The sequence below is a fragment of the Ammospiza caudacuta genome, chromosome 9, assembly GCF_027887145.1.
Source record: "Ammospiza caudacuta isolate bAmmCau1 chromosome 9, bAmmCau1.pri, whole genome shotgun sequence".
In the NCBI taxonomy this organism is placed as follows: domain Eukaryota; kingdom Metazoa; phylum Chordata; class Aves; order Passeriformes; family Passerellidae; genus Ammospiza; species Ammospiza caudacuta.
In genome coordinates, this window is record NC_080601.1 from 38,950,154 (window position 1) to 38,978,123 (window position 27,970).

At 42.6% G+C, this 27,970-nt stretch overlaps 1 protein-coding gene across 3 annotated transcripts in view; it reads left to right on the forward strand.

Annotated features, from left to right (window-relative positions):
• INPP5A (inositol polyphosphate-5-phosphatase A) overlaps window positions 1-27,970 on the forward strand; it is a 183,299-nt gene extending 155,329 nt beyond the window's left edge. The window contains exons 12-16 of one of the 3 annotated variants that reach the window (XM_058810189.1): window positions 7,703-7,776; window positions 20,671-20,782; window positions 24,935-25,003; window positions 26,194-26,230; window positions 26,380-27,970. In XM_058810189.1, coding sequence (XP_058666172.1) covers window positions 7,703-7,776; window positions 20,671-20,782; window positions 24,935-25,003; window positions 26,194-26,230; window positions 26,380-26,429 — 342 coding nt within the window. In that variant the 3' untranslated portion in view covers window positions 26,430-27,970. Of the gene's footprint in view, window positions 1-7,702; window positions 7,777-20,670; window positions 20,783-24,934; window positions 25,004-26,193; window positions 26,282-26,379 lie in introns of all 3 variants that reach the window. The other 2 variants (XM_058810190.1, XM_058810188.1) reach the window with 2 other exon arrangements.

The following is a 27,970-nucleotide window of genomic DNA, read 5'->3' on the forward strand; positions in this document are numbered from 1 at the left end:
AGCTATTGCACTGTCCTTAGGATTTGGGCCACAACTGTGTAGTAAAAGTGATCAGTGAATTAATTGTCTTAAGAGTGGAACCTGCTGATATTCCTGCTAAAATCATGATCTCTTTTTTCTATTGATCTTTGTGGAAGAGTGGCTGGTAGTGAAGCTGTGCTTGCCCTGGTGGTCCCGCAGCTGCTGTCCCTGCTGTCCCTGCTGTCCCTGGGTCCTGCTGTCCCTGCTGCCCCTGCTGTCCCTGCTGTCCCTGCTGTCCCTGCTGTCCCTGGGTCCTGCTGTCCCTGGGTCCTGCTGCCCCTGCTGTCCCTGCTGTCCCTGCTGCCCCTGCTGCCCCTGCTGCCCCTGCTGCCCCAGCCCCACAGGCACCTGTCCCTGTGTCCCTCTGGGGTTTGGGCTGCTCGGGGGCAGAAGGATTGGCCCAGGGGTGCTGCGTGCAGCTCCAGCATTGCCAGAGGGTTCAGGGGGCCCTGGTGGGGTACCAGCCTTCATTCCAACCAGAGCCAAGAGTGTTATGCTGAAAGACCCAGTGATTCCAAGCCTGGATTTTCTTGGAATGGAAGTGATTCTATTTCTTATTTTAATTGTGCAGCAGCTCTTCTGGTGCAGAGGACAAACAGTGAACTCTTATGGAGATTATGTTCTGACTCAGTTTCCCTTCACAGAATAAATTCCCTTTATTCTGTGTCTGTTCAGCCTCGAGAGAAAATTATAATGTGCTCTAAGTGCAGATTGAGTTAAAGGTCTTGTTTTCCCTCTGAGAAGTAGTGATTTAAGGTGAGGTGTTATCATGCTAGTTAACTCAGAGATGTTATTGCAAACAGTACAGGCAAACATACTTTTACATTTTAAGCAATATATTTGGGGGGGTTTTGCGTGTATTCCCAGGAAATCCCGAAATGATACACAAATTGAGCAGAAATATATAGTCCACAAGGGACCTCTATTAAGATTTTTGTGGGAATATGTATGCTTATGAAGATTAAGGATCTGGCGTCACTGAAAATGTATTAATCAACAGACAAGATATAGCACAATGCACTCTTCCCAATGGCCTTGGCTCTGACCCTTTTAAAGATAATGGGAATACTGTCCACTAGGAACTAGATTAGGACGATCAAGTGCATTTCATCAGGGTATGACTTGAACCATGATCCCAGAGGTGAAAAGGCAGAGGTTTATCCACTGAGCCAACCAGCCCCTGTCCAGATAAAATCTTGAATATGATGTATAAGGGCAAATTAGGATAGAGAAAGGAAATTGATTGCTTAGGACCATTGCTTCCTCAGACTGGTCATAAGGAAATCCTGTCTATCCTGGAACTGCTTCTTTTATTTAACATAGTCTTCTGAGATGCCTGATTTTCATAAAGTATTAATAGGAAAATGGCTTCATGCTCTGCATCTTTATTCAGAAGCAGCATTCTTGTGTTTAGAATTGCATTTGCTTAAATGAGTGAGTAATTGATATGCCACTGGATAAACTGCAAAATGAGAAATGACAGAGATAGGAAATACTACAAATAAATTGTTCTCACTAGCAAAACATAAATGCAAATCCAGATTGCACAAACAAGTCAATCCAGATGTGTTGGGTTAGCTGTTTACTGCAAGCTTCAAATAGATTAATTATTCTGGTGTAAAATTTGTGCATAGCACAAAGTTACAAATATTATTTCATGACCTTTTCTCCCACCCTGTTCTATACAGCTGCTGGATAATTCAAGTGTACTGTGATATATTTATTTTTTTAGGCATTGGCTCTTGTTTAAGTCTGGCCCTAAGAGTACGTTCAGCATCTGTATTTGCACTCTGTGATCCAGCCTGTAGTATGATCTGCTAATGTGTTTTGGCCCTTTTTAACCTGTGTGACATGGAAGAGAATATCCAGGGAAGCAACGTTTGCACCCGCATTCCAGTCCCCAAGTTTGTGGATCTCACCATCATCCCTTACAGTTAATATTTGTGCACACAAGCACCATACCAAAACTGCCACATCTTGCCCGAAGTCTGTGGCAAGCCAAATAAGAATAGAAAGGTGTTTAGTTGTTTTCTCACCATCTCTGTACAGTAGCTCAATCCTCTTGTGCGCTCCAGGTACCCCTGATAACCTCCCAGATGAATGTCTGCATGCACAAAAGATTGCACACAGAAAAGCAAGTTTAACTTGAGAAGTTATTGAGGACACTCATTCAAAAGGCACAGCTGGAGATGGGAGTGGGGTACCCAGCTGCAAGGATGGAGAGGTGGGCTCTGGTCCCTCTCTGGGGCCCGAGTAAGAAAAATTTCATAGTCGTTCCTCAAGAAAATTCCATTTTTAACCACTCTACAAGTAATACTAAAACTGTATTCTCCATATTTCATGCTTTTGCCAAATTGCAGCTCACAAGTAACTGTGTAACAGGATGGTGCATGGGGGTTTGGACTCCCAAGTGGGACAAACTAATGTTTCACAGTAACAGATATATTAAGTTTAATGAAATAATCCATGGAGTGTGTCATATTTGCAAGTAGGATATTACTAATTAAAGTCTTTCAGTTTTAAAGACCGCATCCACTCAGTCATTCCTGACGTTTTGAAGGAGCTTTGTCACAAGCTGTTATGCACAGTGTATGAATTATTGCAATAATATTTAGTGTCTGTCCCAGAAAAGTTGTGAAAAGTCAATTTGCATGAATACATTTTCCAGAGTCAACTTTCTTTTAATTTGGCATAAGCACTGGAATCCCAGGAGAGTGAGCAGCAAAATGCAGTTTTCCCATCAGAGCATGGAAAGGTGTGGAAGCCCAGGCTTCATCTGTGTCAGTGCTTTTGGCTTCTTGGCTAGTTTATCTTTACATATGCTCCAGTCTTCTCATTGAGAGCTAATTCCTAAGTAGCACAGCAGGTTCTGATTTCTGATGTGTTTTTTTTCAAGTAACAGAAGTCTCACAGGGTGGGACCTGGATTCTCTGCTGCAGGTTGCAGAACAGGGGGTGGCTGAGCCCTGGAAGCTGTTAGCAGGGTGTTTGGCAGCTTGTCCACACCAGTCGTGCCAGCCCTCGGTGCCACCAGCACCGTGCTGTGCCTCCCCCCAATGCTGAGAACAATTCTTGGTGCCGTTTCTCTGTGGCCACAGATCCACATTCCTCTGTGTGCCATGGACCCACATCTGTGTGGGTGTTTGTGATTTGACAGCACTGCCATTCAGGATACGTGGATATCTGCAGAAATACAATATTATACAAAACCAGCATAAATGGTAAATTTATATTCAGTGATTTGGGGTTTTTTTCTGTGAAACATGATTTTAAAGACTGACAATGAGAGAAAGAAGATTCAGATTCAAAATATGTAGTAATATAGATAATTTTAGATAGTCTTTGTTAGAGAAAGAAGTAGCTTTATATCAGGCAGAGTTATGTACAGCATTTTCATGGGTAAGTGGGAAGGATCAGCGTTTCCACAGGCTTTTACCTGAAGTCAGTAGACTGCTGAATCAGTTTCTAAATAATTTACTTGGACTGGAAAGATGGATAAAATTACTGTCTTTCCAAAGTCTCTCGGAAAAAAATGTGTGCTCCACAAGACTGGCAAAGGAGGTTACAGTGACCAGGGTCCACATGTTTTAATTCTCTGAGGTCACTTCTGTATGCTCATCTCCTCTTTTTGGTCTGAAACTTCATTTCCCTTTCACAGCTGTGAATTCTCTTGTGGGCCCTGCGGATGGATTTGATAAATGCTGCTAATATCACCTCCTGATCTACCAGTGCTCTGACTTTGGTCTGTAGGTCTTGATGAGTAATTGCCATTGTTCTACTCCAATGACTGAATTAAGTTGCCCTGTTTGAAGGGGTTCATACGTGTATGATTTTAGCCAAGGTGGCCCATTGCAGTGTACCCAATAGATGCTGACCTTTTACCAGTGCTTTAAATTGAAGTAAGCAGAACCTTGGTTGCTGCAACTGCCTAGACTCTCTTATAACCCTTTGATTACTGTGAAGCTGCATAATGTAGGAATTTAGAATTTTGTGCTTTGCTTTCTCTTCCACCCCAGCACATAAATGCATGTTTCAGCACTGCCAAGAAAAAAGGACCAAAAAGTGAGACTCCCTTCAGCAGGTTTTGCAGAATACACAGCACCCTGGAAAGCCTGCAGTTCTGATAATCCCTCTAGGAGGTGATGGGCACTGCATCTGACACAGCTATCAGTCCTGAAAGCTTTTAATTCTCCTCAAAATAAATAGGAAATATCCTTTACTGCAAATGCAGTCATTCCTACACATACTGTGTGGCGCATTCCCAGCAGGGAGGGTCACAGTGGCTCGCAGGGAGTAGCTGTAGTGGCTAACTGTTGATACACTGGATGGGTGGATGGATGGATGGATGGATGGATGGATGGATGGATGGATGGATGGATGGATGGATGGATGGATGGATGGTGTTTTCATTCAGGTGCTCATCAGACATTCCCGTTGGGCTGGTCACTGGACATTGTAGAGCAAATATCTTGATGTAATATCATCAACTTGGTGTTGGAGCAGATATATAATTCTGGAATGGTCTGCCAGTCACAGCATTTTAAAATCTCTGTGTAATTGCTCAAATTACCACAGCATGTCATGTAACACCTTAAAGATTGGTTCCTAAAGATGATCTTACTATGAATAAATTAAATAGAACAATATATTGCTTTCTGGCCTTTATTTTTAAGGCATTTAGAGTGACAGACATACTCATGTTTCCTGTTCCAGCAATGACATTATTCACAGTGGTGATTGGTGTACAGTATGGAAATGAGTGAGCAGCTTGTGGTGAAATTGCCATGAAAGGAGTATGTTCCAGGTGGGGTTTTTTAGAGACAATGTTAGATGCTTTAAAAGTAAAGGCAATACCCTGTGAAATTCTGACTGCTCCTCAGTATCATCTTGCCCATGTTAATTTTCATTAATTTTCTGTCACGCCAGGTTGCTCCAGGCACCCATGCACCTGTAAAGCAGATAGAATTGACTGATGCCCATGTCAGGCCCTGTGCCTTCTTTTAACTAAAGTTGCTTTTAGGGCAAATGGCATTTGTAATTCATTGTGACAAGGCTTAGTGAACACCTTGCCTTTGCAACAAAAATCTTGCATTTTGAGATTACAGGCTTAAATGAGAATGCTGCAAATGCTTTTCACACCAAGAAATAATACTTAAAACACGGTCTTCTGCTGAAAAGAATAACTGCAGTTTTCTCAAAGTGCACCGTTCAGGTTTTCATCATCTCTTCTGTTGCTCTCCTGGCTGCCTGCAGTGCTGCCAGGTAAACGCAGAGAGTTGCAGGGGGTTCCCAGTGCTCAGCCCTGAGCGCACAGATAACCTGTCCTTGCCCTTGCAGGAGCCAGCAGGTGTCTGTCTGCACACTCCTGGGCGTGTTTGGACAGAAGGTTACACATGCTGTAACAGTCACTTAATAACTAGGAAAAAATAATTTATAAAAGTGCATTATTATTTAATATATGGCAGGAAGTAAAGGCTTTTGCAAATAATCCAGTAAAAATATTTGGTTGTTTTACATGTCATGATGAATTCTTCACCATGAGCATTCCCTAAATCCTTCTAGGCACCTAGCTGGGCTTTGGCTTCAGGTTGAAGCTGTCGCTTTACCTGGGGACACTTGGGAAACTGGCAGCACAGAACACAATGCTGTCTTGTTCCTGTTATCTGCCACCAGTGTCAGCAGCTCATCTGCGTGGCACAGACACTGCGTACACAACTGCAGCAAACAAACACAGCAGAAACTTCTGTGGATGATAATGCACCTCCAAATGCTTAGTCCTTTAAACCCCAGGCCTCACTGAGTTTGCAAATATCATCATAGCTAGAACAATCTGAATGCATAAAATTTTGAAAATGTGAATTGGTATGAGAGGACAATGCATCTATTGAACTTTGCCAACCCTTGGAATGCCCATGAGTAATTTATACCATTGTGTTCTGTGGAGCATTGTTCTTTCATTCAGTCCTCACAGTTTAACACTTCAGAAACAGCCTTTGTCCTGACACCTCCCCTTCCCTACTCTGAGCAGTTTACTTGGACCAGTAGGAAAAATGTATAGACTTACATTTCAATTAATAGTTTTAACTGGGGATGGCAGCTTGTTTTCCTATCCCAGATTCACACAGGATGGCTGATAGCTCTAAAATGGGGACACACGGAGCAGGAAAGGGATGGTGACATTTGTTTCCATAGCTATCGTCTATGTATTGTGGCTGCCAATCTGTTCTGCTTACTGAAATACAGAATCAGAGCCTGGAAACATTCATGATGATGGAAACATCCATTTATTCTTCAAGTGCATTGAGACTGCTTCAGTTAGACCAGTGAGTGCTGGACCAGCCCAACACTTTTATTATTAGATACATACTGTAAGTTCCCACATAGATATTTCAAAATATTTATCTAAGCATATTGAATTCTCAGGCTTTCAATCAGATGTTAAAACAAGCACAGATTGTCACAGTTATTGGTATTGCAGAATCTTTCCAGCATACTGTCTCACAGAGTTTGGTGTCAAATGAAATAAAGCAGGGAAAGCTGCCCATCACCTGGCATCTTCATGTAAAGATACCTGCATATGGCAGGAGAGCCTGGAGAGAGCTGGGTGAGCCGTGGAGAGGGAGCTAATCAGCAGTGCAGGTGGTTCAGGTAGCTGCTTTTCACACAGATAATTAATGTGTACAAGTAGCTGCTAATTGCACATTTCAGGAATGATTTATGAGGTGACAGAGGGGAAAGGGGGACACGATCTAATATCTTTGGGAACCTCTGCCATTCATACAATGGTATCAGCACAGCTGTGAGATGGGACATGATTAATGATGGGCAGGCAAACGCCGCCGTGGCGCGGGACAGCGAGTGGCGCTCAGAGCCAGGGCCAGCACCGTGGGCATGAGGAGCTTTTCCTTCAGCCTGCAGCTCCCTGGGACGTGGGGCTGGAGTGAGATCCTTTGTGTCCGTCAGAACAGCCACGGGATTCATGGGGACGGTTATCACTGAGTTGGGTTTGTGTTTATGAACAGAGACTCTGGATATTTATTCTTTCTGTAGAGCTCGTGGCTGGGACTAATATTTATACAAGACATTAAATCTGTTAAGCACCTGCTTGTGTGCTCTGCCTGGGAGCACCCTTTACCTGCTGTCTCATATCCCTCTGTCTGCTCTCTGCCGTGCACCGTCCAGAGCAGGCGTACAGGAACTCGGCTTTGCTTGGGAAGAGTGATGTGCACACTGTGATTGTTGCACCTGTTATCTGCACTAAAGACAATACAGACTGATATGATGCATTTCACTGACATTCTCATGGGCTGGTTTAGCATATCAGTTTGCTGTTCTTTTTTAATGCTAGTCTAGTTTATCTCTGAAGAGACTACTAAGGAAATTTCAAGAAATGTAGCCTTCCTGTGGTGTAAGTGCCCTTATAGGGCAGTGCTGTGAAGAGCCAGTGTTACAACTTTCACTGCGGAAAATGAATGTTTTCAACACTTTTCTCAAGGCACTGTTTATGTATCAAAATAGTCCAGACAGTTTTGCACTGTGTTATAAAAACTATTCTACGAAGGATATACCTCAAGCTGTGTGTGATCATAGTTTTCTTTTATTTCCTTTTATATAACATAGTATTTTTAAATTGCTTCAGTTCAACATTAAAGAGTGAAAGCATTTATTTCTATCTTTTATAGCTTTTAGAATTTGACAGAGAGCTGTCAGTCTTTAAAGACAGATTGTATGAACTGGACATCTCATTTCCTCCCAGGTAAGATTCATATATAATCCATTTATTTAACTAGCTACAACATAATTATTACTTGCACTGTTGGTAAAATGTGAATGTTCCCATATTTATTGCAGAAATTATAATGATGTCTGTTCCTTTTATGATTGTTTATTCTCCCCACATCCCCTCCATCACTAATAAACCACATGCCAGTAGTGCTCCATAGCTCATCATGTGGGTTCCGCTGATTCTGTCTTTTATAGCTGCTCTTAAAACAGACCTGGCAGGAATGTGTGCTCAGAGATGTGGAAGGACTTCTAAGCACTGGGCCCAGACCACCTGTTAAATCACGTTTTTGCACCATAAAGACAGTCTTTGCCTCAAGCTGTTGGATGACTGCAGTCAGCTGGGGGTGTAGAGCCTACTGCCCCCACTCAGGGAAATCCAAGAGGGGTATCAGGAGTGAGGGCAGGAACTTAGATTCTGCTTTTTCTGTTTCACTAAACATCACATAACTACTTAAGACTGTTAGAATAAATTGGCTGGTTTAATACACATGCATGATTTTAGTCAGAGTGTCCCTGAGGTGTTTTAGCCATGAATGGACAGCTATTGCTATCGTACAAAACCAAGCATTTTGCAAATGGCAGTTCTGTTTGGGAGAAATCTGTGGAAGATTTGGTGCCATTCTATACATGTATGGTCCCTTTCCAAGAGTGAGCAAGTCAAAGCTCACAGTTGCTTTCAAGGGAAAGAAATACTGCATTCACAAAGAAAAAGTTCAAAAAATAGTAGAAAAGAGGCAGATAAAACTATGCTTTTTATATACTTTCTTGTTAATAGATTTAATATGTTTAAATACTACTATTTTATGCTTCGTGGACAGATAGAAAAGTATGATGTTTTGGCATACACTAAAAAAATTTGGGAAGCTTGCCTTTTGTGATCATAATCTCATTGCTTCTTACCAGCCAGCTGCGATACTGATTTGTATTGATCCCCTGGGACACTGGAAGTATGCACGGAGTTACCACCACTCTAAATTGTCCTTATTGATTGAGTATGACAGCAGACCAGCAGGGTGTGTACGTCCCTGAGCGTGTCTCACTCGTCATGTGTCTGGGCAGGGTAGGTGAAGGTGAGGGGCAGTGAGACAATTTTTATACCATACGTACTCTTCTTTTTCATTTCTCCAGCACTAGTGCTTTCGGCCAGAGCAAGGCTTACCAAAAACACATTGTTCCATGAATAGTTTTCAGCTTCTTCAGACTCCGTAAGAGCTTTTCAGTGTCATGCTCCCCTCAAGCAGAGATCAGAAATTAGGTGTAAATAGTCTCTGTGTGTTTTAGTTCTGCTCACTCTGTTTCCTTCTCAACAACTAGGTAATAGTAATAATAATAATAAACTGTTAAAAAAAATTATATACTGAGAGATGGCATGTATATATAAAGAGCAAACTGGCTTTTTATTAGGATGTTTTTTCACCCATCCCTCCTTGCTTTCTGTGTCATAAGGCATGGGCATTCTATTGCCCATCCTGTGGTCCTTGCATGGCCACAGGCCCAGTAATGTATCTTTATCAGAAATATTTTTAATCATACATAATTTTTGGTGTGTATAAATAATTACTTATATAATACTTCTATGAGATTTATAGTTACAAATTGAATTTGAATCTGTAAATGGAATGGTATTAAGGCAGCACAGCAAATAAGGGTTTCTGCACATACAAAGGTGTTTCCTCAGAGTCTTGACAGACTCTGTGTTACTGCACATTATCTTCAGGACTTTTTAGTTAACTTTGAATGTGGGAAGGATTAGAGAGCCACTTCTGAGCTCTCCTACAGCCACATCTAAACCTAGCATTTCTGCAGGCATACTTAAGGAACTCAAAACTAATCTGTTGTTCTTCCCCAGTGCAATACTGTAATTTAAGACCAAATGTCTGCTTGATCTGCTGTGAATTCTTCTTCCTGATGTGGGTGACCATCATGATGCAGTGCAGAGGGAGGGGTTCTCAGGCAGTCATCCCTTAGAACCATCTAGGACAAAGCCTTGACTGAGCTCAAGGGTTCCTCCAACCCAAACCATTCCTTCATTTTGTTGTGATTTTATAGCACTGACAGCATCTGCAGGCCTGTCAGTTATCTCCTCTCTGTTCAGCATCCCTAAAGCATTTTCCAAACTCATCTTCAATTCTGAGTTCCTTTCAGTTCTTTAATGTATGTGCATAACCCCTGCCCGCTCACCGCCCTGCATGCCTGTGCCCCGAGGAGCATGCCAGGGATGCAGTGAATGAACTTGCAGGGGAAAGAGGCTCATCCTGCCTGTTCTGGACCCGGGTCTGCCGGTGCTGCGTCCACAGGGCCTCCCACACATTCTGCCCAGGCCCTTGGAGCCTGCAGGGCAGGGCAGGAGGACAGCCGGGGCCGGGCATTCCTGGGGCCCTGTCAGAGCCCACCCTTCCCTCACAAACCCTTGCTCTGTCCTGCCGACACCTGCCAAAGGTGAGGCAGCCACAGCTCAACAAGAGACCACGTGGCAGCTCTGCTGTGTTAGACAACCTGTACAAAATCATTCCAACAGAATATTCCTCAGACATTGTTCACCCACTCCTATATTTTGCAGTCTTTTATTTTATACAGTGAATGTTCATGTTTTCATCTTGTTATCCTCTGTGATCTAGTGTAGCATATAGCAGCCCAAGCCACTGGAGAATAATACAAGTTAGAATTTTAAACTCTGTAAGCTCTGTCACTCACAGGCTGAAGAGTCTGGCTGTGAGCAAACAGCCCAGCGCGAGGCTGCAAAGGGCTTCGTGGTAGTCAACAATCACTGCAAAAGGCAGGAGGTGTGAAAAAAAGAAGTAAAAACATTGCAGTGTGTCAATATACAGGTGGGCAATTGTTACCTTTATCACTGCTCTCCATTAATTATTATAATTATTCTTGTAGCTGTTGTATAACAAAGATAGGAGCTGACTTTAGCAAGAGTTCACACCCACATACAAGGTTTGCTCTCAGATAAGGCTGCATGCACAGCAATCTCATGTATTAATCATTCTCTTAAAGTGACCTATTCTTGTTTGTTGTTGAATTAGGCTGTCATGTAATTTACTGGTTGGACATATGTTTGTGTCTTAGATACCCTCTGTGTGATATTTGTCTCAAGCAGACCCTCTGCACTGGCAGTGTCTTGGCTTTTGACGCCTCTGAGCAGGAGACAGGCTGAATCTCATTTACTCTAGGCAGAGTTCCTCATTTGGAATTCTCTCTAACACTGGCTCATTGTTCTGCAAAAATCTTATTTAGAAAAAATATAAAATATTTTTTCTCTACCTTGTATTTTGTCCCATCACCCTTCTCTGTTCTAGGAGGTTGCCCAACGACAAGTGTATTTTTGTGCTCTGATTTACACTGAGCCAGCCAGCTCTGCAGGAAACATTGCCCAGAGTGCTCCCTTGTTCCTTCCCTTCTGCAGAGACTGTGGGTGCCAATGCACAGAGCCCCAGTGTCACCCTTGGGTATGAAATGGAAGGCCAAGATGATGGTTTAGGTGTCAGCAGGCTGCTCTTCCTTTCCAGTGTTCTCACTGCCTCTCTGCATGTTCTCAGGTCACACAGACTGCCTGCTGATGGGGCAGCACAGCACTCCTGAAGAAAATGGGATTCTCATTTCCTAGAATGCCTGCTCAGTAGTGCTGCTGGTCCTGTTGTCTCACAAAAGGGGAGTTAGGCACACAGATGAAAAAGCCCTAGGTTATTTTTGTGCTTGCATTATCAGTTACTTTTATAACACTTTTTTTTTTTTTTTTGGAAACTAAGTATTTTCTACTGAACAGAAATACTTCAGACTCACTCATGCACTGTAAAACTCCTTCCAGGTATTAGTGAGGTGTCTGAAATCATCCATGGATCTCTCAGCCCCCCAACAAACAAATTCCCACCTGACATGATGTAGTTGTCTGGGTGCTTCCAGCATCTAAGGCTGAAGCACAATTTCCCAGCTGGAAACAGAGAGACAGCTGTCATTTCCTCCAAAGCAATATGAATTTAATTATTACAATGATTTTTCAGACAGATCTTGCCTCCATGGTTCCACTCACATTAAACCAGTGCCGCTCTCACCAATTCTCAATTTTCAAATTGAAACAGAGTGTTTCTTTAATTTGTGAGGAACCAGACAGCATTACCCAAGGTCTGGTTTAAGGAATTGTGGCAAAGGGGAAAAGAAAGGACCACAAATGAATTTAAAAAATTTCAAAGAATTACTCTACACCATGTGTAAGGTAAGGACTACAGACCACACTGCCAGCAGAAAATAAATAAAGTATTCTAAAGAGCTCATGGTCCTTGCTGCCAGCCAGGCTGTCCTGTGTGAATGTAGTGCTGAAAAGCCCAGGAGTTTGGAGCTTGAATCCTGACCCATTTCTTCCCTCAGGTTCCCAGGGAGGCATATTCCCAGAAAAGACATCGAGCTCAATCACAGGCATAGATAGTAACATCAGGCTGTACAAGTCAGCACGGGGTCCTTCCCAACAAGCCAACATTATTCATAATTCCATTTATCCACTTGTAATAGTAGCAGTATTGCATACACTGCGTGAGGTACAGCATTACTGTTATTGAAGCAGTAGGGTTCCTCACTCGGTGTTCGCTTGCTGAGGCACTGGCATTGCCAAATAATCGGTTTTTGCCAGCTGGGCCTCCCCAGGGCTCTGGGGCCAGAGCAGAGCACAGTGTGCCCCTTGCCATCAGCCGTGTGCCAGCCTCTGGTCCTGGGCAGGTCCTGGCACGGAGCGAGTGCCAGCACGTGTCCTCCTGTCACCAGGGTCTGGCCACAGGGTGGTATGGACACCATACTGCTGGGTGGCTGTTCTTCACAGAAAGTGCATTGTGCTTTATGGAAAAAAAATGGGCTCTGGGTTTATTTATATTTTAAATTGAAAAAGGTCCTGCAATGCTGGTGATACAGGAATGCTCACTCTGAGGCATATTACAGACCAGTATTTTCTAAAGAAGACTGTTAAGCCAAAAAGCAATATGCCCAGCATAAATCTATTTAAAAGGTTCTGATAAAAATACCATGCCATTAACCTCCTGTTTTGTGTTGTGCCCAGACTCAGGGCTCAAGTCCTGTTTACCCATCCTGCCCTGTGCTGCTGCTTTGCCCGGGTGACCCCCTGTCCCGTTGTCACCTTTGACTCCAATTGTTGGTGCTGTCACCATGGTGTCAGCGCAGCCTGTGCAAGCAGCAGCTGGTTAACACAGTGCTCCGTAACTGCTGTGTTTGCAGGGCTCTGTTTGCCCTCCTGATTTGGCTGGAGTGAGACACATACGTGGCCAGTTGGCTCGCACAGCATCACCGAGGCTTGTTAGTGTTCTGGTACCTGTGAAGCAGATAATCTAATTCAAACACCAGCGTGTCTTACTGCTTAGCTTAGATCTGCTGCCTAAGATGTGCATATGAAGATAAATTACATGGGGTAATTTGTTAGGAAGAGATCTAGGGAACCCAGCTCCAACTCTCCCTTTCAGGTTCAGGGAAATAAAAAGTGTTAATTCGATTTTGAGGAAGAAACTAACACTCTGGTAGCTGACAAAAGTTAGATGTCACCCTTTGATTGGTTGAATGGCATTTTGTTGAAATCACACTTACGTACCAGCTCACACTAGTGCTGACTGCAAAATAAAAATATCAAAATATTTTTATTTACATATTTGGTCTTAAAACTTTCAGAACACCCAAAGGTTGTATTGGCAGTCCACGTTCACCATCCTTTCTTCAGATAAAAGTATCTTAGACAATCTGAGAGCACATCAGAGCTGAAGGTAAATTGATCCAACATTTTCTCAGAAAATAAGAAAATAGTAAATAATTTCCTGATGAAGAGTGGTTGAGATTTTTCCCCTTTTGAAGTTAAAAGTGAGAAAAGGTTTAGTAAATGTGAGGACTCATACCTAAGTTCAAAAATATAATGAGCCAAATCAAAATTGTCTCAGTTCTTCCCAGAAAGAGCTCAGTTTTCATTGATGCTTTATAGTTTCATCCCATCTCAAATACTTTGTATTATAAAAAAATTGGTGATATAAAATGTGGGGACAATTGACAGATGAGCAAGCACAAGGAGTTTTTGAACAGGAGGCATTTCCACTCCCTGAAACATGATAAAGTTTGCTAAATGATCTGCATTTGAACCTAGATATAGGCTGCAGTTGTTCAGAATGACCTTTACTGGAATAAAAAATATCAAATAGCTGAATTTTCCCCACTGTTGCCTGGTGAGTGCTGCCACACTTCCCAGAGCAGCACTGGCAGCGTGGTCTGTAGAAGGCAGGGTCCCAGAGCAGCACCAGATGTCCCCATCACAGGGTGTCCCCAGCACAGGGTGTCCCATCACAGAGTATCCCATCACAGTTTGTCCCCAGCACAGGGTGTCCCATCACAGAGTATCCCATCACAGTTTGTCCCCAGCACAGGGTGTCCCATCACAGAGTATCCCATCACAGTTTGTCCCCAGCACAGGGTGTCCCATCACAGAGTATCCCATCACAGTTTGTCCCCAGCACAGGGTGTCCCCAGCACTGTTTGTCCCCAGCACAGGGTGTCCCCAGCACAGGGTGTCCCAGCACAGGGTGTCCCAGCACTGTTTGTCCCCATCACAGAGTGTCCCAGCACAGAGTGTCCCAGCACAGGGTGTCCCAGCACAGGGTGTCCCATCACAGGGTGTCCCCATCACAGGGTGTCCCCAGCACTGTTTGTCCCCAGCACAGGGTGTCCCAGCACAGGGTGTCCCCATCACAGGGTATCCCCAGCACAGGGTGTCCCAGCACAGGGTGTCCCCAGCACTGTTTGTCCCCATCACAGAGTGTCCCAGCACAGGGTGTCCCATCACACGGTGTCCCCATCACAGGGTGTCCCCATCACAGAGTGTCCCAGCACAGGGTGTCCCAGCACAGGGTGTCCCATCACAGGGTGTCCCCATCACAGGGTGTCCCCAGCACTGTTTGTCCCCAGCACAGGGTGTCCCAGCACAGGGTGTCCCCATCACAGGGTATCCCCAGCACAGGGTGTCCCAGCACAGGGTGTCCCCAGCACTGTTTGTCCCCATCACAGAGTGTCCCAGCACAGGGTGTCCCATCACACGGTGTCCCCATCACACGGTGTCCCCATCACAGGGTGTCCCCAGCACAGGGTGTCCCCATCACAGGGTATCCCCAGCACAGGGTGTCCCCAGCACAGGGTGTCCCCAGCACAGGGTGTCCCAGTACTGTTTGTCCCCATCACAGGGTGTCCCCATCACAGGGTGTCCCCAGCACTGTTTGTCCCCATCACAGGGTATCCCCAGCACAGGGTGTCCCAGCACAGGGTGTCCCCAGCACTGTTTGTCCCCATCACAGAGTGTCCCAGCACAGGGTGTCCCCATCACAGAGTGTCCCAGCACTGTTTGTCCCCAGCACAGGGTGTCCCCAGCACAGGGTGTCCCAGCACAGGGTGTCCCATCACAGAGTATCCCATCACAGTTTGTCCCCAGCACAGTTTGTCCCCAGCACAGGGTGTCCCCATCACAGGGTGTCCCCATCACAGGGTGTCCCAGCACAGGGTGTCCCATCACACGGTGTCCCCATCACAGGGTGTCCCAGCACTGTTTGTCCCCATCACAGGGTGTCCCCAGCACTGTTTGTCCCCAGCACAGGGTGTCCCAGCACAGGGTGTCCCTGTACTGGATGTCCCCAGCACAGGGTGTCCCAGCACTGTTTGTCCCATCACAGGGTGTCCCAGCACTGTTTGTCCCAGCACAGGGTGTCCCCGCACAGGGTGTCCCCATCACAGTTTGTCCCCATCACAGGGTGTCCCCAGCACATCCCACGGTGGCACTGCACGAGCAGAGGACACTGCCTGTGGCAGCTACAGGTAGGAGCCCTCCAGAGGGAATTAATTGTTTCCTGTTAGAAAGTACATTTCACCCATCTCACTAGCAGATTTTATCCATGCTTGCACACGAGAAGAGTTCATTAGGAGCATTTTTCCTAGCTGGAAATGCCAGTTAAGGAGACATTTATATACACAGCATTGTTGGCTTGTGTTTTGAGTTAAGGCAGTGCTGACAGGATGGTTTATGATGTCGGACAACTTTTCACCCTGCAGTAAGCATTTTTGTAAAGGTGTCTAATCATCTCTGACAATACCTGTCAACAGTAGTAGTGCTCTGATATTACTGACCCTCTTAATGGTTTATTTTCCCCAAACAATTGCCAAGTAGTTCTCATCCTTATTGACTGTGACAACAGTAGTTCATTGGACGGCCTGCTCCTTATTAACAGAGTAAGTTAGCAATTCATCAAAGTGTTTGGTTAAATTTCAACAGTATTGAACATTATATTAATGATGTTGCTGGAAGTTTTATTCAGAAAACCCACCTGACAGTAATCCTGATTAAATGAGTGCAACTGAAACAGAAGTTTGTGTAATCGGATGGAAAAGCAGCTACAAGCTGCATCTTCAGAAGGAGTAAGTCCTAAACAAGTGGAAATAAATTATGCAAGCTTTTCACGTGGATGCTCCAGAACTACCTGTCTGCATGTCCAGGGGCATGCAGAGTCAAAGTGTATTTTGTATAATTCTGCTGGCTGGAATACACCGAGAATAACAGTCTCTTTTTGTATTTATTACCCTGCTAACATGAGTGGCTAAGGTCCTAAATTCCTAGAACTTTGCCACTGTTTTAAATAGGGCATCAAATTTGTTCCACAGGGAATTCCCCATTTCCTCATTGTATTTTTAAATAGACATGATATAGTGTGTGTAAAAAAGAGGCTGGAGATGTCAGCAAAACAAATCTAACTTACTGCCCTTGATCACAGACAGTCTTATTCCTAACGTCTTTTGGAAGATGGGTATTACAAGAATAGTTCTGCTTTTTTGCATGTACACAACCTTAAATTTACAGTAATTTTATGAGATTATTTATGCCTAAAGGCAAAGAAGCGGTCAAGAAGTGGGGTTGAGAGGAAGGAAAAGAGAAGGGAAACCATGAAGCCAGCTTAGAAAGAGCAAAAAGTGAACGGTCGAGTGGAAGCGTGGATTGGCACACTCGTGTGTCTCGTTGGCCACTGCAGCAAGTGGAAGTATTTTCCAGTTTCCTGAGAGCCACCTGGGATGGGCCAGTGCTGACAGGCAGTGCCTGTGGGATGGGTTGGTGCTCTCAGACAGGTGTGGGATGGGTTGGTGCTCTCAGGCAGGTGTGGGATGGGTTGGTGCTCTCTGGCAGGTGTGGGATGGGTCGGTGCTCTCTGGCAGGTGTGGGATGGGTTGGTGCTCTCTGGCAGGTGTGGGATGGGTTGGTGCTCAGGCAGGTGTGGGATGGGTTGGTGCTCTCTGGCAGGTGTGGGATGGGTTGGTGCTCTCTGGCAGGTGTGGGATGGGTCGGTGCTCTCTGGCAGGTGTGGGATGGGTTGGTGCTCTCTGGCAGGTGTGGGATGGGTCGGTGCTCTCAGGCAGGTGTGGGATGGGTTGGTGCTCTCTGGCAGATGTGGGATGGGTTGGTGCTCTCTGGCAGGTGTGGGATGGGTTGGTACTCAGGCAGTGGCTGTGGGATGGATCATTGCTCTCAGGCTCTGGCTGTGGGATGGGTTGGTGCTCTCAGGCAGTGGCTGTGGCATGGATCATCGCTCTCAGGCTCTGGCTGTGGGATGGGTTGGTGCTCAGGCAGGTGTGGGATGGGTCGCTGCTCAGGCAGTGGCTGTGGCATGGATCATCGCTCTCAGGCTCTGGCTGTGGCATGGATCATCGCTCTCAGGCTCTGGCTGTGGCATGGATCATCGCTCTCAGGCTCTGGCTGTGGGGAGCAGGCAGCTGGCACGTTGCGGTGCCTCTCGCCGTGGTTCCCGCAGCCCGTGGTGCCCGCCGTGCACACCATCCCCGAGCGTGGGGCACCCAGGGGCTCCGTGTGGAACCAGTGCTGCCTCAGCAGCTGCTTCTGAGCCTTTGGGCGTTTTCCCTAAGGCTTCGATTCTGCGACATCTGTCTGTTTTGGCTGCATCAGAGCCGTCATCCTTCCTAAAACGCCTGTGCGTCTGTGGGCTTCTCCTTCCATTGCTGCTCGTGACTGGGTTTAAATCTGATCGGCTACATCCAAAGGAAGTAACATTATGTAAGACACCAGAGTATCCTTGGGGACAGGACTCTTAGAAACACAGCAAACAAGCAAAAGCTTCGGAGTTCACATGCAGATGACTCTGGAAGCAGTCACACAATTTTCGTGCCGCTGTTCGCTTAGCTGTGGAGCAGGATGATGGCCACAACTTCTGAGGCGTATGGTATTTGAAAAGTTCTGTTCTGGAATAGTATACATTCAGCAGCATGTTTAACAAAGTCTTCTTCAGTGACAGTTATATTCCAGAAACCTCTAACAGAACTTTTATTTGCTAAAATCTATTTTAGATCAATGGCATATAATAAACTAAAATAGCCCTACAACCCCAGAAGTCACAAAAAAAAGGATCCCTCATGGGAATTTTGAGTCATATTTAGCTATGGCCACTATTTGAGCCTATCTACAAAAGAATTTTGCTTATTCCAAAGTGTTTGTGACCCCTCTAGAGCATGAAGGAGTGCTAATAGTTCTCCCAGTTTTGGAGGCATCTTAGGATATTTTATTATGTTAGTGTCAGTATTTCACTGAGATTAGGACTTCCACACGGCAGAGTGGATGCAGGGAGGGAGTTTTATTCATTGGAGTGCAGTGAGACACAACATTCCATGCTTCGTGCTTCCTTTGAAGGATTCTTTCTTATAAAAATAAGAGTTTGCCTCTCTTTATTATATTAAACTATTACCTACAGGCCATTTTGTCTGGACAATTTTGCAGCATTTATTTTCATCTCTGTCCCAGCCATTAGAAATCTGATTTGTCAAAGATACTTGTAAACTACAGTAACTTTTTGACTGAGTGATCAGTGCTATGGACCTTGAAAAATTGGCAGAAGTTTTCACCCTGTGAAAACATTAAGATACATAAAGCAAATTGATAAATACCATTTAATAGAATATAGGCTCTAGGATTTAATGCTTTAACACATAGCAGTAACAGATCATTCCAAGTATGGAACATCATATTTCAAAAGCCATACAGTTAATGCTGTAAAAGGAAGGATTATATGAAATGTGATTGATTCTTATACCTTTATGTCATAAAAAGTAGCTTCAGTTATGTGGGGTTCTGGAATCAGTAAAGTAAGAGGTTACGAGAAAAAGTCAACCCTTAAGTTGCAGACAAAGAGCTTCTGCTACCAATATAGTATTACATCATCAAAATATTTCACAGACACTCAGAAATAAGCTGTACTTCTGTATGTCAGTGAAGCAGCAAATTGAATTCTCATAATATGTTTTGAAAATGAGTCTTGTTAGGTTTGATGAGGTGGAAAACGTACTGAGATCACTGGTTTGTTCCAATACATTCAGTACGCTTTTCTTGGATGTTTGCCATGGCTAATCTTTTTAACGGCAGTGTAGCTTGTAAACCCATTTGGTAGAGAGCTGGATGTCTCCGTTTGAGTATCACACCAAACAGGATGGTAAATAAGTTTCTCTTCAAGCGTGCAAACCTTTTTTGTACAATACTAGAAATTTTATTTTAAGACACTGAAAAATCTCAGTATTTCCTTTATAAATTCAGCGAGGAGCAGAATAAAATGCAAATGTCATTTCAAGTACTCTCACACATACATATGTAGATGTTTGGGGGTTTTAAGAGTTTTATCAAGGGCAGACTTCAGTTAATTCAGGCCCAGTATTCAAGAAGTTGAGCCTGTCACAAACCCTCTGGATTTCTCCAAAACCCCTTCTTAGCTACTCCCACATGCCATTTTGGAAATGGTCTAAAAAACAGTGGGCCTTACAGTGTGGTGAGCCATCATCAAATGCAAAGTTCTGTCTTAGTAAACTGATGAGAAGATTTGGATGAGACATGAAAAATTCTGGCCTCAGCTTATTGAGGTTGAGCCAGAGGTTGCCCTTCAGGTGCTTCAGATGATCGCAGCCCGTGGGCTCACGCTGGTGTGTTACCTTTAGTTATATTCTGTAGATTAAAATAAATACTTTCTGTTGCCCTTTAAAGCTAAGTCAGGATGCACTGGTGATGTCATAGCATTTTAATGATGGCCCCAGAGTGTAACTACCATTTAATCTGCTTCTATTTGAGATGTTTTTACAAAATAATATGCTTTTCCTTAACACAGTTTCATAGGTATGGGATCTTATGTAGTCAGCATCACTTTCTTTAAACCACATTCCTGATTCCTTGGTTCAGAAGAAATCTCCTGCAAACCCTGCTATCTTGTCCTGTCTTCCTTTCTGTCACCCTTAAAGAATCCATACAGGAGAGGTTTGTGTACTGCTGCAGTGGTCCCAGCACTCTGAACTCTGTTTTCTGTTAAATTATTCATGGATAATTATATATATATTATATATATAATTATTTCTGTTAAATTATTATAACTCCCCTTGAGAGAATCCTGTGAAGAAATCACATAAGATGAACCTTTTTCCCCTAGGTTTCATTTTTCAGCTTCTGCATGTACATTTTCTGTAGTCTCTTGTCTAATTTCAAGTTGTTGTTGAACTGATTTTTTGTACTTCACACAGATAAACAGTTTGCTGTCTTTAAACATTCTCACAAAAGCACAAGGTAGGAGGTGAGAGTGTTTAAACTGTGTATGTCTTAACTTCTTAACCATGCAGTAGAGTTGTAGATCTGAGAAGAGATGTAGAAAAAGAGCACATGAAAAGGAAAGAGGGAGGAGAAAAAAAAAGTGTCTGAAGAGCTGCTTTTTAACAATGACATTTTGTAAGAAATGTGGCCCTTTGAGCCAGAGGTTTCAGACTGCTCTGCCAAGAGTCACTGATGGTTGTGGATGGGGTTTGTTTGCAGTTATCCCTACAGCGAGGACTCCAGCCAGGGAAGGCAGTACATGAACACGAGATGTCCAGCCTGGTGCGACAGAATCCTGATGTCCCACTCGGCCAAGGAGCTCATTCTGAAGGTAAGTACAGACCCACACCCCCTGATGCCTCCACACTGCATTATCTGCACCAAAGGCAGGTATGGCTGGAGGGCTCTGCCCTTGAGTTTGCCAAACTGGAGACAGCACACCATGGTAGTAAATGGAGGGGTCTGCCTCCAGTGATTTGCACCCAAGAAGGAGGATTTGTCCCCATAAACCTGCTGACAGTGACTAAAAGATGAGCTTTCACAAGCTCTTCTTTTGGTATCTGAGCTGCCAATGATGACTGACTGTCTTCTGTCCTGTGCCTCTTCTGTGCAAGGATGCACAGCCCTGGGACACTGACTGCTTGCTTTAAAGAGAGTAACAGAAAATAAAAAAGGCCCTATAAAAACCCTATGAAAAGTCTCCGTTAGTCCCCCAGCCCAGTCCACCCTGCAGTGATATAAGCAGCAATATTGCCCCTTCCAGGGATTCAGCAGGGATGCAAACAGGAGCAGGTACAAGTGGCTACTGGCTGAGGAGTCACACAATTGAGAGAAAAGCCTGTACAGCAACAGACACAATGCATCTGACTCACCAGAGTGGTAGATTTCCTAAGGTACTCCCAAGAACATGACAAATGCTACGTAGGCCAAATCTATTCAGGCTGTCCCCCGAATGAGGATGGTCTCCAGCAGGTAGGCTCCAAACTGTGGTACACCAACTAGGTGCCTAAATTTAGACATTCCGTTGAGGCTTTAGAGATAAGATTCTGCAATGTTTTTAGAACATACAATTCCTCTTGGGATTTAGTGCTTGTAGATAGGGTTAGGGTTATTTGGTGATGTTCTGTCCAAGGTTAAATGATCTAAATATGGTTCAGGAGCCTTGCAGTTTTCTTTCCTGTCATTTGCTCTCTCCTTCTTGTTCCACTCTGCCCTCCTTCTTTTCTTGGGAGCCCTGGACTGGCTCAGCTGGTTACCTGTGCCAGCCTCCCCTGCCTCTGTCCCTGTGTGTGTGCTCCTGGCACCTCGACCCCCGTGCTGCTGACGCTGGTTGCCAGCTGCTCTAGAGGGCCAAGACCAGATCAGGAAATGGGGACGTGGTAGGAGATCTCTCCCACTTCTCTCTGTTCTGAGCTGGCCAGCTGGCAGCATAAATGGATGTGCTGCAGTGAGGTTGTCTTGGCTGACCAGACTGTATGACTCTAACAGACTTACTGAACCTAAAATTGCCAAAAGTCATGTGTCTGTCTGTGTGCTCCTATGTAATTAATGCAGTTTAGTGGGAGTGAATTACAGAAAATAATCTTCTAAGTAAATCAGTGTTCTATAGCTTCTTAGCTTCTTTTTTTCCAGTTTAAATTAATTACACCCTTGAAACTTGCTCTCCTGAAGTTTATAACCTTCTTTTTCTCTCTCATCGGGGTTATTTATCTCGTGATTGGACTGTTTGCTTTGCAGTATATAACTCACTGAAAGGCTGGGAACGTGTTTTCCACAGCTGCTCAAACTTCAAGTCAATGCACTTCCTTGCATGTTTTAATGTGTAAAAAGTGTCTGTGTGACATCATGAAATTTCACCCAAAATTTTAGACAATGCATGTACTGCAGTATTCAGTAAAAAAAAAAGTGAAGCCTAAGGGCAATACAGTCTTTATAGTCAAATAGTAACATCAAAATCAGTGTTATTTATTCTCGTTACACGAAAATGTCATGTGAAAAAGTGAGACTTTACCCAAAATGTTACCGATAGTGCTTGGCGACCATGAGATTCCTGAAGAACAAAGGATTAAAACCATGAAAAGAGTGGCCAATGAGGGAGGATTTTTTTTTTTAAAGCTATGAATAAGGAGATAAATGTGTACACAAAAGCTTGAAGAGTGTAAACAGTACAGAGGGAAAGGAATTCTTTCTGATTATCTAGAGGGCTATAACTTGGATATAATGGGAGAAAATTCAACAAGGGAAAACAAAGTTACAGTGCTGAAGAAGTTTGTAGCTGTGAGGTCAGTAGCAATTTCCAGTCTCCGTGTAACAGAAACTGCATCAGTTGGATCCTTCAAGGCTCACCTTTAAAAGCACACACACTCTGTCTCTGGAGCGTTTGCAAATTGTGGTCGGGCAGTTTGGGGCATCTCCAGCAGCTCGCATGCGAAGTGACGGGTGCTGCTGAGGCCAGGCTGGGCTGTGGCTCACTGAGTCTGTAACCAGCAGAGGGGTTTGCTTATCCAGCCCAAAGCCAAACCAGCATTCTGGCCCATAGAACCTAGTGAAAATAGCCAAACTGATAGAGGAAAGGGCAAAACCACAGGTTTCTGTGGTTCTACGCCAGAAGCAGTGTTGGCCTTGACTGAGAATTTACTCCACTGCAGAGACCTATACCTTAAAGTTTTAAAAGGAACTCTGTAGAAAGTAAAAGCAAATTTTAATTAACTGATTATGCTGTAACAAATCCTGAAAATAAAAATGTATATGAACTTTTAAAGAATTTTTTCAATCATGACTATTGAATATTTTTATTTGTCTAATTATTTTGCTGTATTACTTTTTCTTATAAGCAATTAAAGAGTTTATTTTTCTGCCTAGGCAATTCTGTATTTTATTTAAACAAAAATTGTAGCTAATCTGCATTTAAATCCTAGGTAAAGAAAGGATAGGGTGCACAAATTGCCGCTGTACAGTGTGTTCAGCTACACAGTAGGCATTACAGATTGTACTGACATGGGGCTGTAAACAGCTTTCATGCAACATCATCTATCATGCCATGGTCGGTTACCTCACCATCATGTTATTTTATGCTTCCTGAGCCCTAAACCACCAAAGGTTGCCCACTGCTCGGGAGCTGCGCTGATGCCTGATCGCATGAAGTAATGAATGCTCAGCCAAGTGTATATTGTTTCTGCTTGTGCACTGCTGTAATTTGTTTATCTGTCTAAAGATTATGCAGTTGAAAATCCACAATTTTATGCTGCCTTTGTAAATTATCAAGTCGCTTTTGATGAATGTATCCCCACTTCCGTGCTGGTGGCATTATGATCTTGAAATATTGGAAAGTGCTCATGCATACAATGCAGAAGGTTATGTTTTTATATTTTTGGCAGACAACCGTGCTGTAAAGTAAATCTGACCTTAAGCTTCCTTACTGCATTAAAGATAATTCAGCTTTAACTTTATAGTCCTAAATGCTACTGTTTATATAAAGTTATTGCCCAGTCAAACTTGACTGATTACAGATGAGAAAGTCTTGGCTGTTTCCTACAAAATAAATTAGTATCGCCAACTAGTTTAAAGCACATCTACGATTGCATTAGAGACTGGAGAGTGTGCAGATTACTGATTTAATTAGCTTATAGAAATTGTTTAGCACAATAGGAAATCATTTTGTATGGCAATGTATTTGTATTTATTCCTGAAGTACTGTGCTAAAGAATCAAAACAGCTCCTCCAAATCACGTTTATTGCAAACAGCAGAAAGATGAGTACATTTTATTATTCATTAAGATAAAAATGCTAAAGAAGTCAGTGTAGAAGGGTAAAGTTCAACATGGAACAAAATGAAAGCAATTCATAATGGAGACCAGAGGAATGTCATCCGTCATTTGCTGCTTTTCTTAAAATCCCTGAATGCTTTTTTTCAGATGAAGAAATTTATCTCAGAGAAATGGTTAAAGATTATGCTCATAACCTGAAAATAATCATTCACCTCTCTGAACATTTAAAATCCCCTATATGATGAAATCAAATGCTGTTATAAGGCAACATGGATTGCATTTAATTCAAAGAACATTTGTCTCACCTAATTCAATAAAAATTGTGTTGTTCTTAAGAAAGGACTGGCCAAATGTGCTTGCTGCATTTTGCAGCAGAAGCCTGGAATGCAACTACGAGTCACTCATTTCACTTAGTGCAGCGTTAGCCACGAATATTTCCCTGGGTCCCATCAGCAGGGAGGAGGCATAGAGATCTCAGGGGGTTTTTATGCAGGAAAAAGGCACAAATTACTGCAAGCAGTACTGGGCATAAAAGTTCATTTTACACATTCTTTCTCTGGAGAAGCCAAGCCAAGATGTGTTAATATCACTGCATTCAGAAATCGGTTTCACCTATTTGCACAATATTTCCAATGTTCCTTTCTGTGTGTGTAATCTGGACAATTCTTGGACTGACCAGTGTTTTGTTGTTTTCTGTTTGTTTTTTTTTAAACTAGTCAGAAAATGATGAGAAGATGGTAATATATGACCACATTGGGCCAAATGTCTGCATGGGGGATCACAAGGTAATTAAATTAAAAATTTTAGTCTTTTATCTTCTAGTGTTTTCATTAGGAATGAGAATGCATGCACTAGGTTCTACTAATTGTAAGTCAGCTATGTCTCTGCCCTATTTTTAAGTAATACCTTGAAAATGTTTCAAAGTTGAATTCAGCTGCAGTCAGTCTGTTTATCAGAATGGCTGCTTGTATGAAATCAAAGAACAGGATGGGTGCTAGAATGAAAGCAGGATACCATGCAAGCCAAGAGGAGCAGCCATGTGTACACTTAAAGCTCTTCTAGCAGCACACAAGTGATTTCATTGGGTTATCAACTATGCTTTCAAAGCATAGCTTCAACCAGGTTGATGCACAGGTGCTTAATAGTAAAAGAATATATTGGCAGTTCCATATTCAAACAACAAGTGATAAAAAGAATATAGAAGAAGGATAAAGAATTATAAATAAATAAATAAATACCAGTTGTTTAAATTAGTAAAATACCTGAATTCTATGGTCTTCTTTGCTGAAGATACCAGATGGAAACCTAAGTTTGAAATACAATAAAACAGAGTATTTGCTTTCTTTGAAAAAAGCCAATTGAGGAGTAGGAGGTAACTTCTGAAAGCCTATCTAAAACCAGCACTGAGGCTCTTGAATGATAATTCAGAGGGATAGTGGGTAATTGTATGTGTGGATGCATGTGTACTTGCAAATCTGAGCTCACAAATGTATACCCCTATTTAATTCCATGGTCAGAGTTCTTGTGAGACAGAGGATTATTCTCTAAGGAAAAATGCACTTAGGGCATTTGGTCCAGAATCATCCAAGGTTTTAAAACAGAGCAACTTACTAATTTATCCAGTAAACAAAAAGGTCTGGGTCAGCCAGTTCAGAAACAGCAGTTTTTGTTTCCTTCATCACGAAAGTGGTGCAGCACTGTTACAAAAGGGAGTTGTGTATGGGACCTGAACCTCTTCCCACAGAAATCTCTGGAAATTTTTCCTTTAGGTTTCAGTGGGAGCAGAAATCTGTGAGGAGATAATGTTGTTCCCTTATGCCTTTTGTAATTAGATTAATTCAAAAACTTGTTGCAATATTTTGTTTCCAGTCATAGAGAATTTTTTGTTGTATTTACTACTGACTGTAAAGAAAAAAAAAATCAAAACACGTATGTTTCAAACATGTAACTTCTATTTTTCCCTAACTTGCTGCAGCCTGTGTTCCTGTCCTTTCGAATAGCTGCTGGGGCAGGTAAACCTATTGCAAATGTGCACAAGTGTTGTGTCGTGCAGTGATGTGGTGGTAAATATCATCTTTTTTCTTTACGTTTCTATTACATTTTCTACATCATTTCCCCTGTGTTTATCTTTCTTTTTAAAAAAATGCCAATTCTGCAACAGGAAAAAGATGCCTACGAAGTGAGAAGATTTTCCGTGAAACCACACTGTAGCCAGGAGGGAAGGCAGCACACTGAAATCTGTAATCCTAACAGCTGTATTGATAAATCCAGTCCTGAGTGCCACATTTTTAGACTGCTGATCGTACACTATGCTTCAGCATCTGGACTCTGTTCAAGAGACGCCTCACATACCTCACTGTCTTGTATGTTCATGTGACATCAAGTAGAAATGTGGAATTATTTTTTATATATATGTCACAGTTCTGTTGCCAAAACTCTAAATAGACAGCAGAGATGTTATGTATTCTAGATTTCACAACTTTCAACTTTTAATAAGTGTTTGTCAATGTGGAAAAGCTATTTCAGCATATTATAAAGTTTTAAAGGTATCATACCCATTATATATCTTTACCACTTTGGGATTTTGTACATTGGATTGTATAGATAGAGATATTGATGGTTTTAAATGGTATTTTCTTTTTTGACCAAGGCTTATGGTTTTTGTTTTAGTTTTAGTATTTTGGTTTTCATTTTTTAATTTTTTTTCTCATTTTATTTACTATACTGCCATGTTACATGGTTTTTGAATCACACAGCAGCTGCTTTCTATACATACATATATATGTGTGTGTATATATATGTATGTATGTGTATATATACACAGATATATAAATAATTTATAAACCTGACCAAAACTTATGCTAAATATACTTTCCAATATGAATGCTTGAGAGTGCCATATCAGCAGTAAGTATTGGAGTCTTAGCAGGTTTAGTTAAGTGTACATCAACAACCAACATTTATATAATAAATAATATATAGCAGTGCCATCCTTGATACAGATATATAGCATACTATATAGCACATATATTAGCAGTTTCACTTTGTTACTCCTATAATCTCTTCTTTCTATGTAATATTAAGGATTGAATGTGAAGTTCTTAGCTAGGTTTGGGTGTAACTTTCCAGAATTTTGTAAACTGTTTTTGTCCGTCTTTTGTTACTGTTTTATGGTGCCATATTCTATATTAAAACAATAACAACACGGGAGAAGAAAATAATAGTCTGCTTCAAGTAGCAACTGTATTGGACACAGACTGTATTTATACAGTACTAAAGAAAAAAAAAAAAAAAACACAATCATCAACCCAACTGTAAATTTTCCCGGTTAGTAGCTCAGTGCAGCCTACAATATAGTCTTGTTACAGACATTTTCCTCCCACCACTAAATACAACATTAAAAGGTGATTAGGGAGTCTGTTGATGAAACACAAATGTATGTTTTATTGATTTAATTTAGAACACTACAGAGTTCATGGACTGCGCGATGGCATTAGATTGATGCTTGATTTTGGTATAAATCACTACCATTGGAAATGATTTGATGTCCGCTTGCAGAGTTTTCTCAACAGTACAGCCCAGTTTATAGCAAGTATTGTTGCCCAAAGGGTGTTTGCAGCTCTGTATTGTTACTGTGCCATGTTGCATTATAACCACACAGTAATTCTATTTAAGCGAACTCAACTCATAACTCTGAAGGCCTTTAGAAATGAGTACTCTGGTTCTCAAGCAATAAAACTAATCATGGTGAA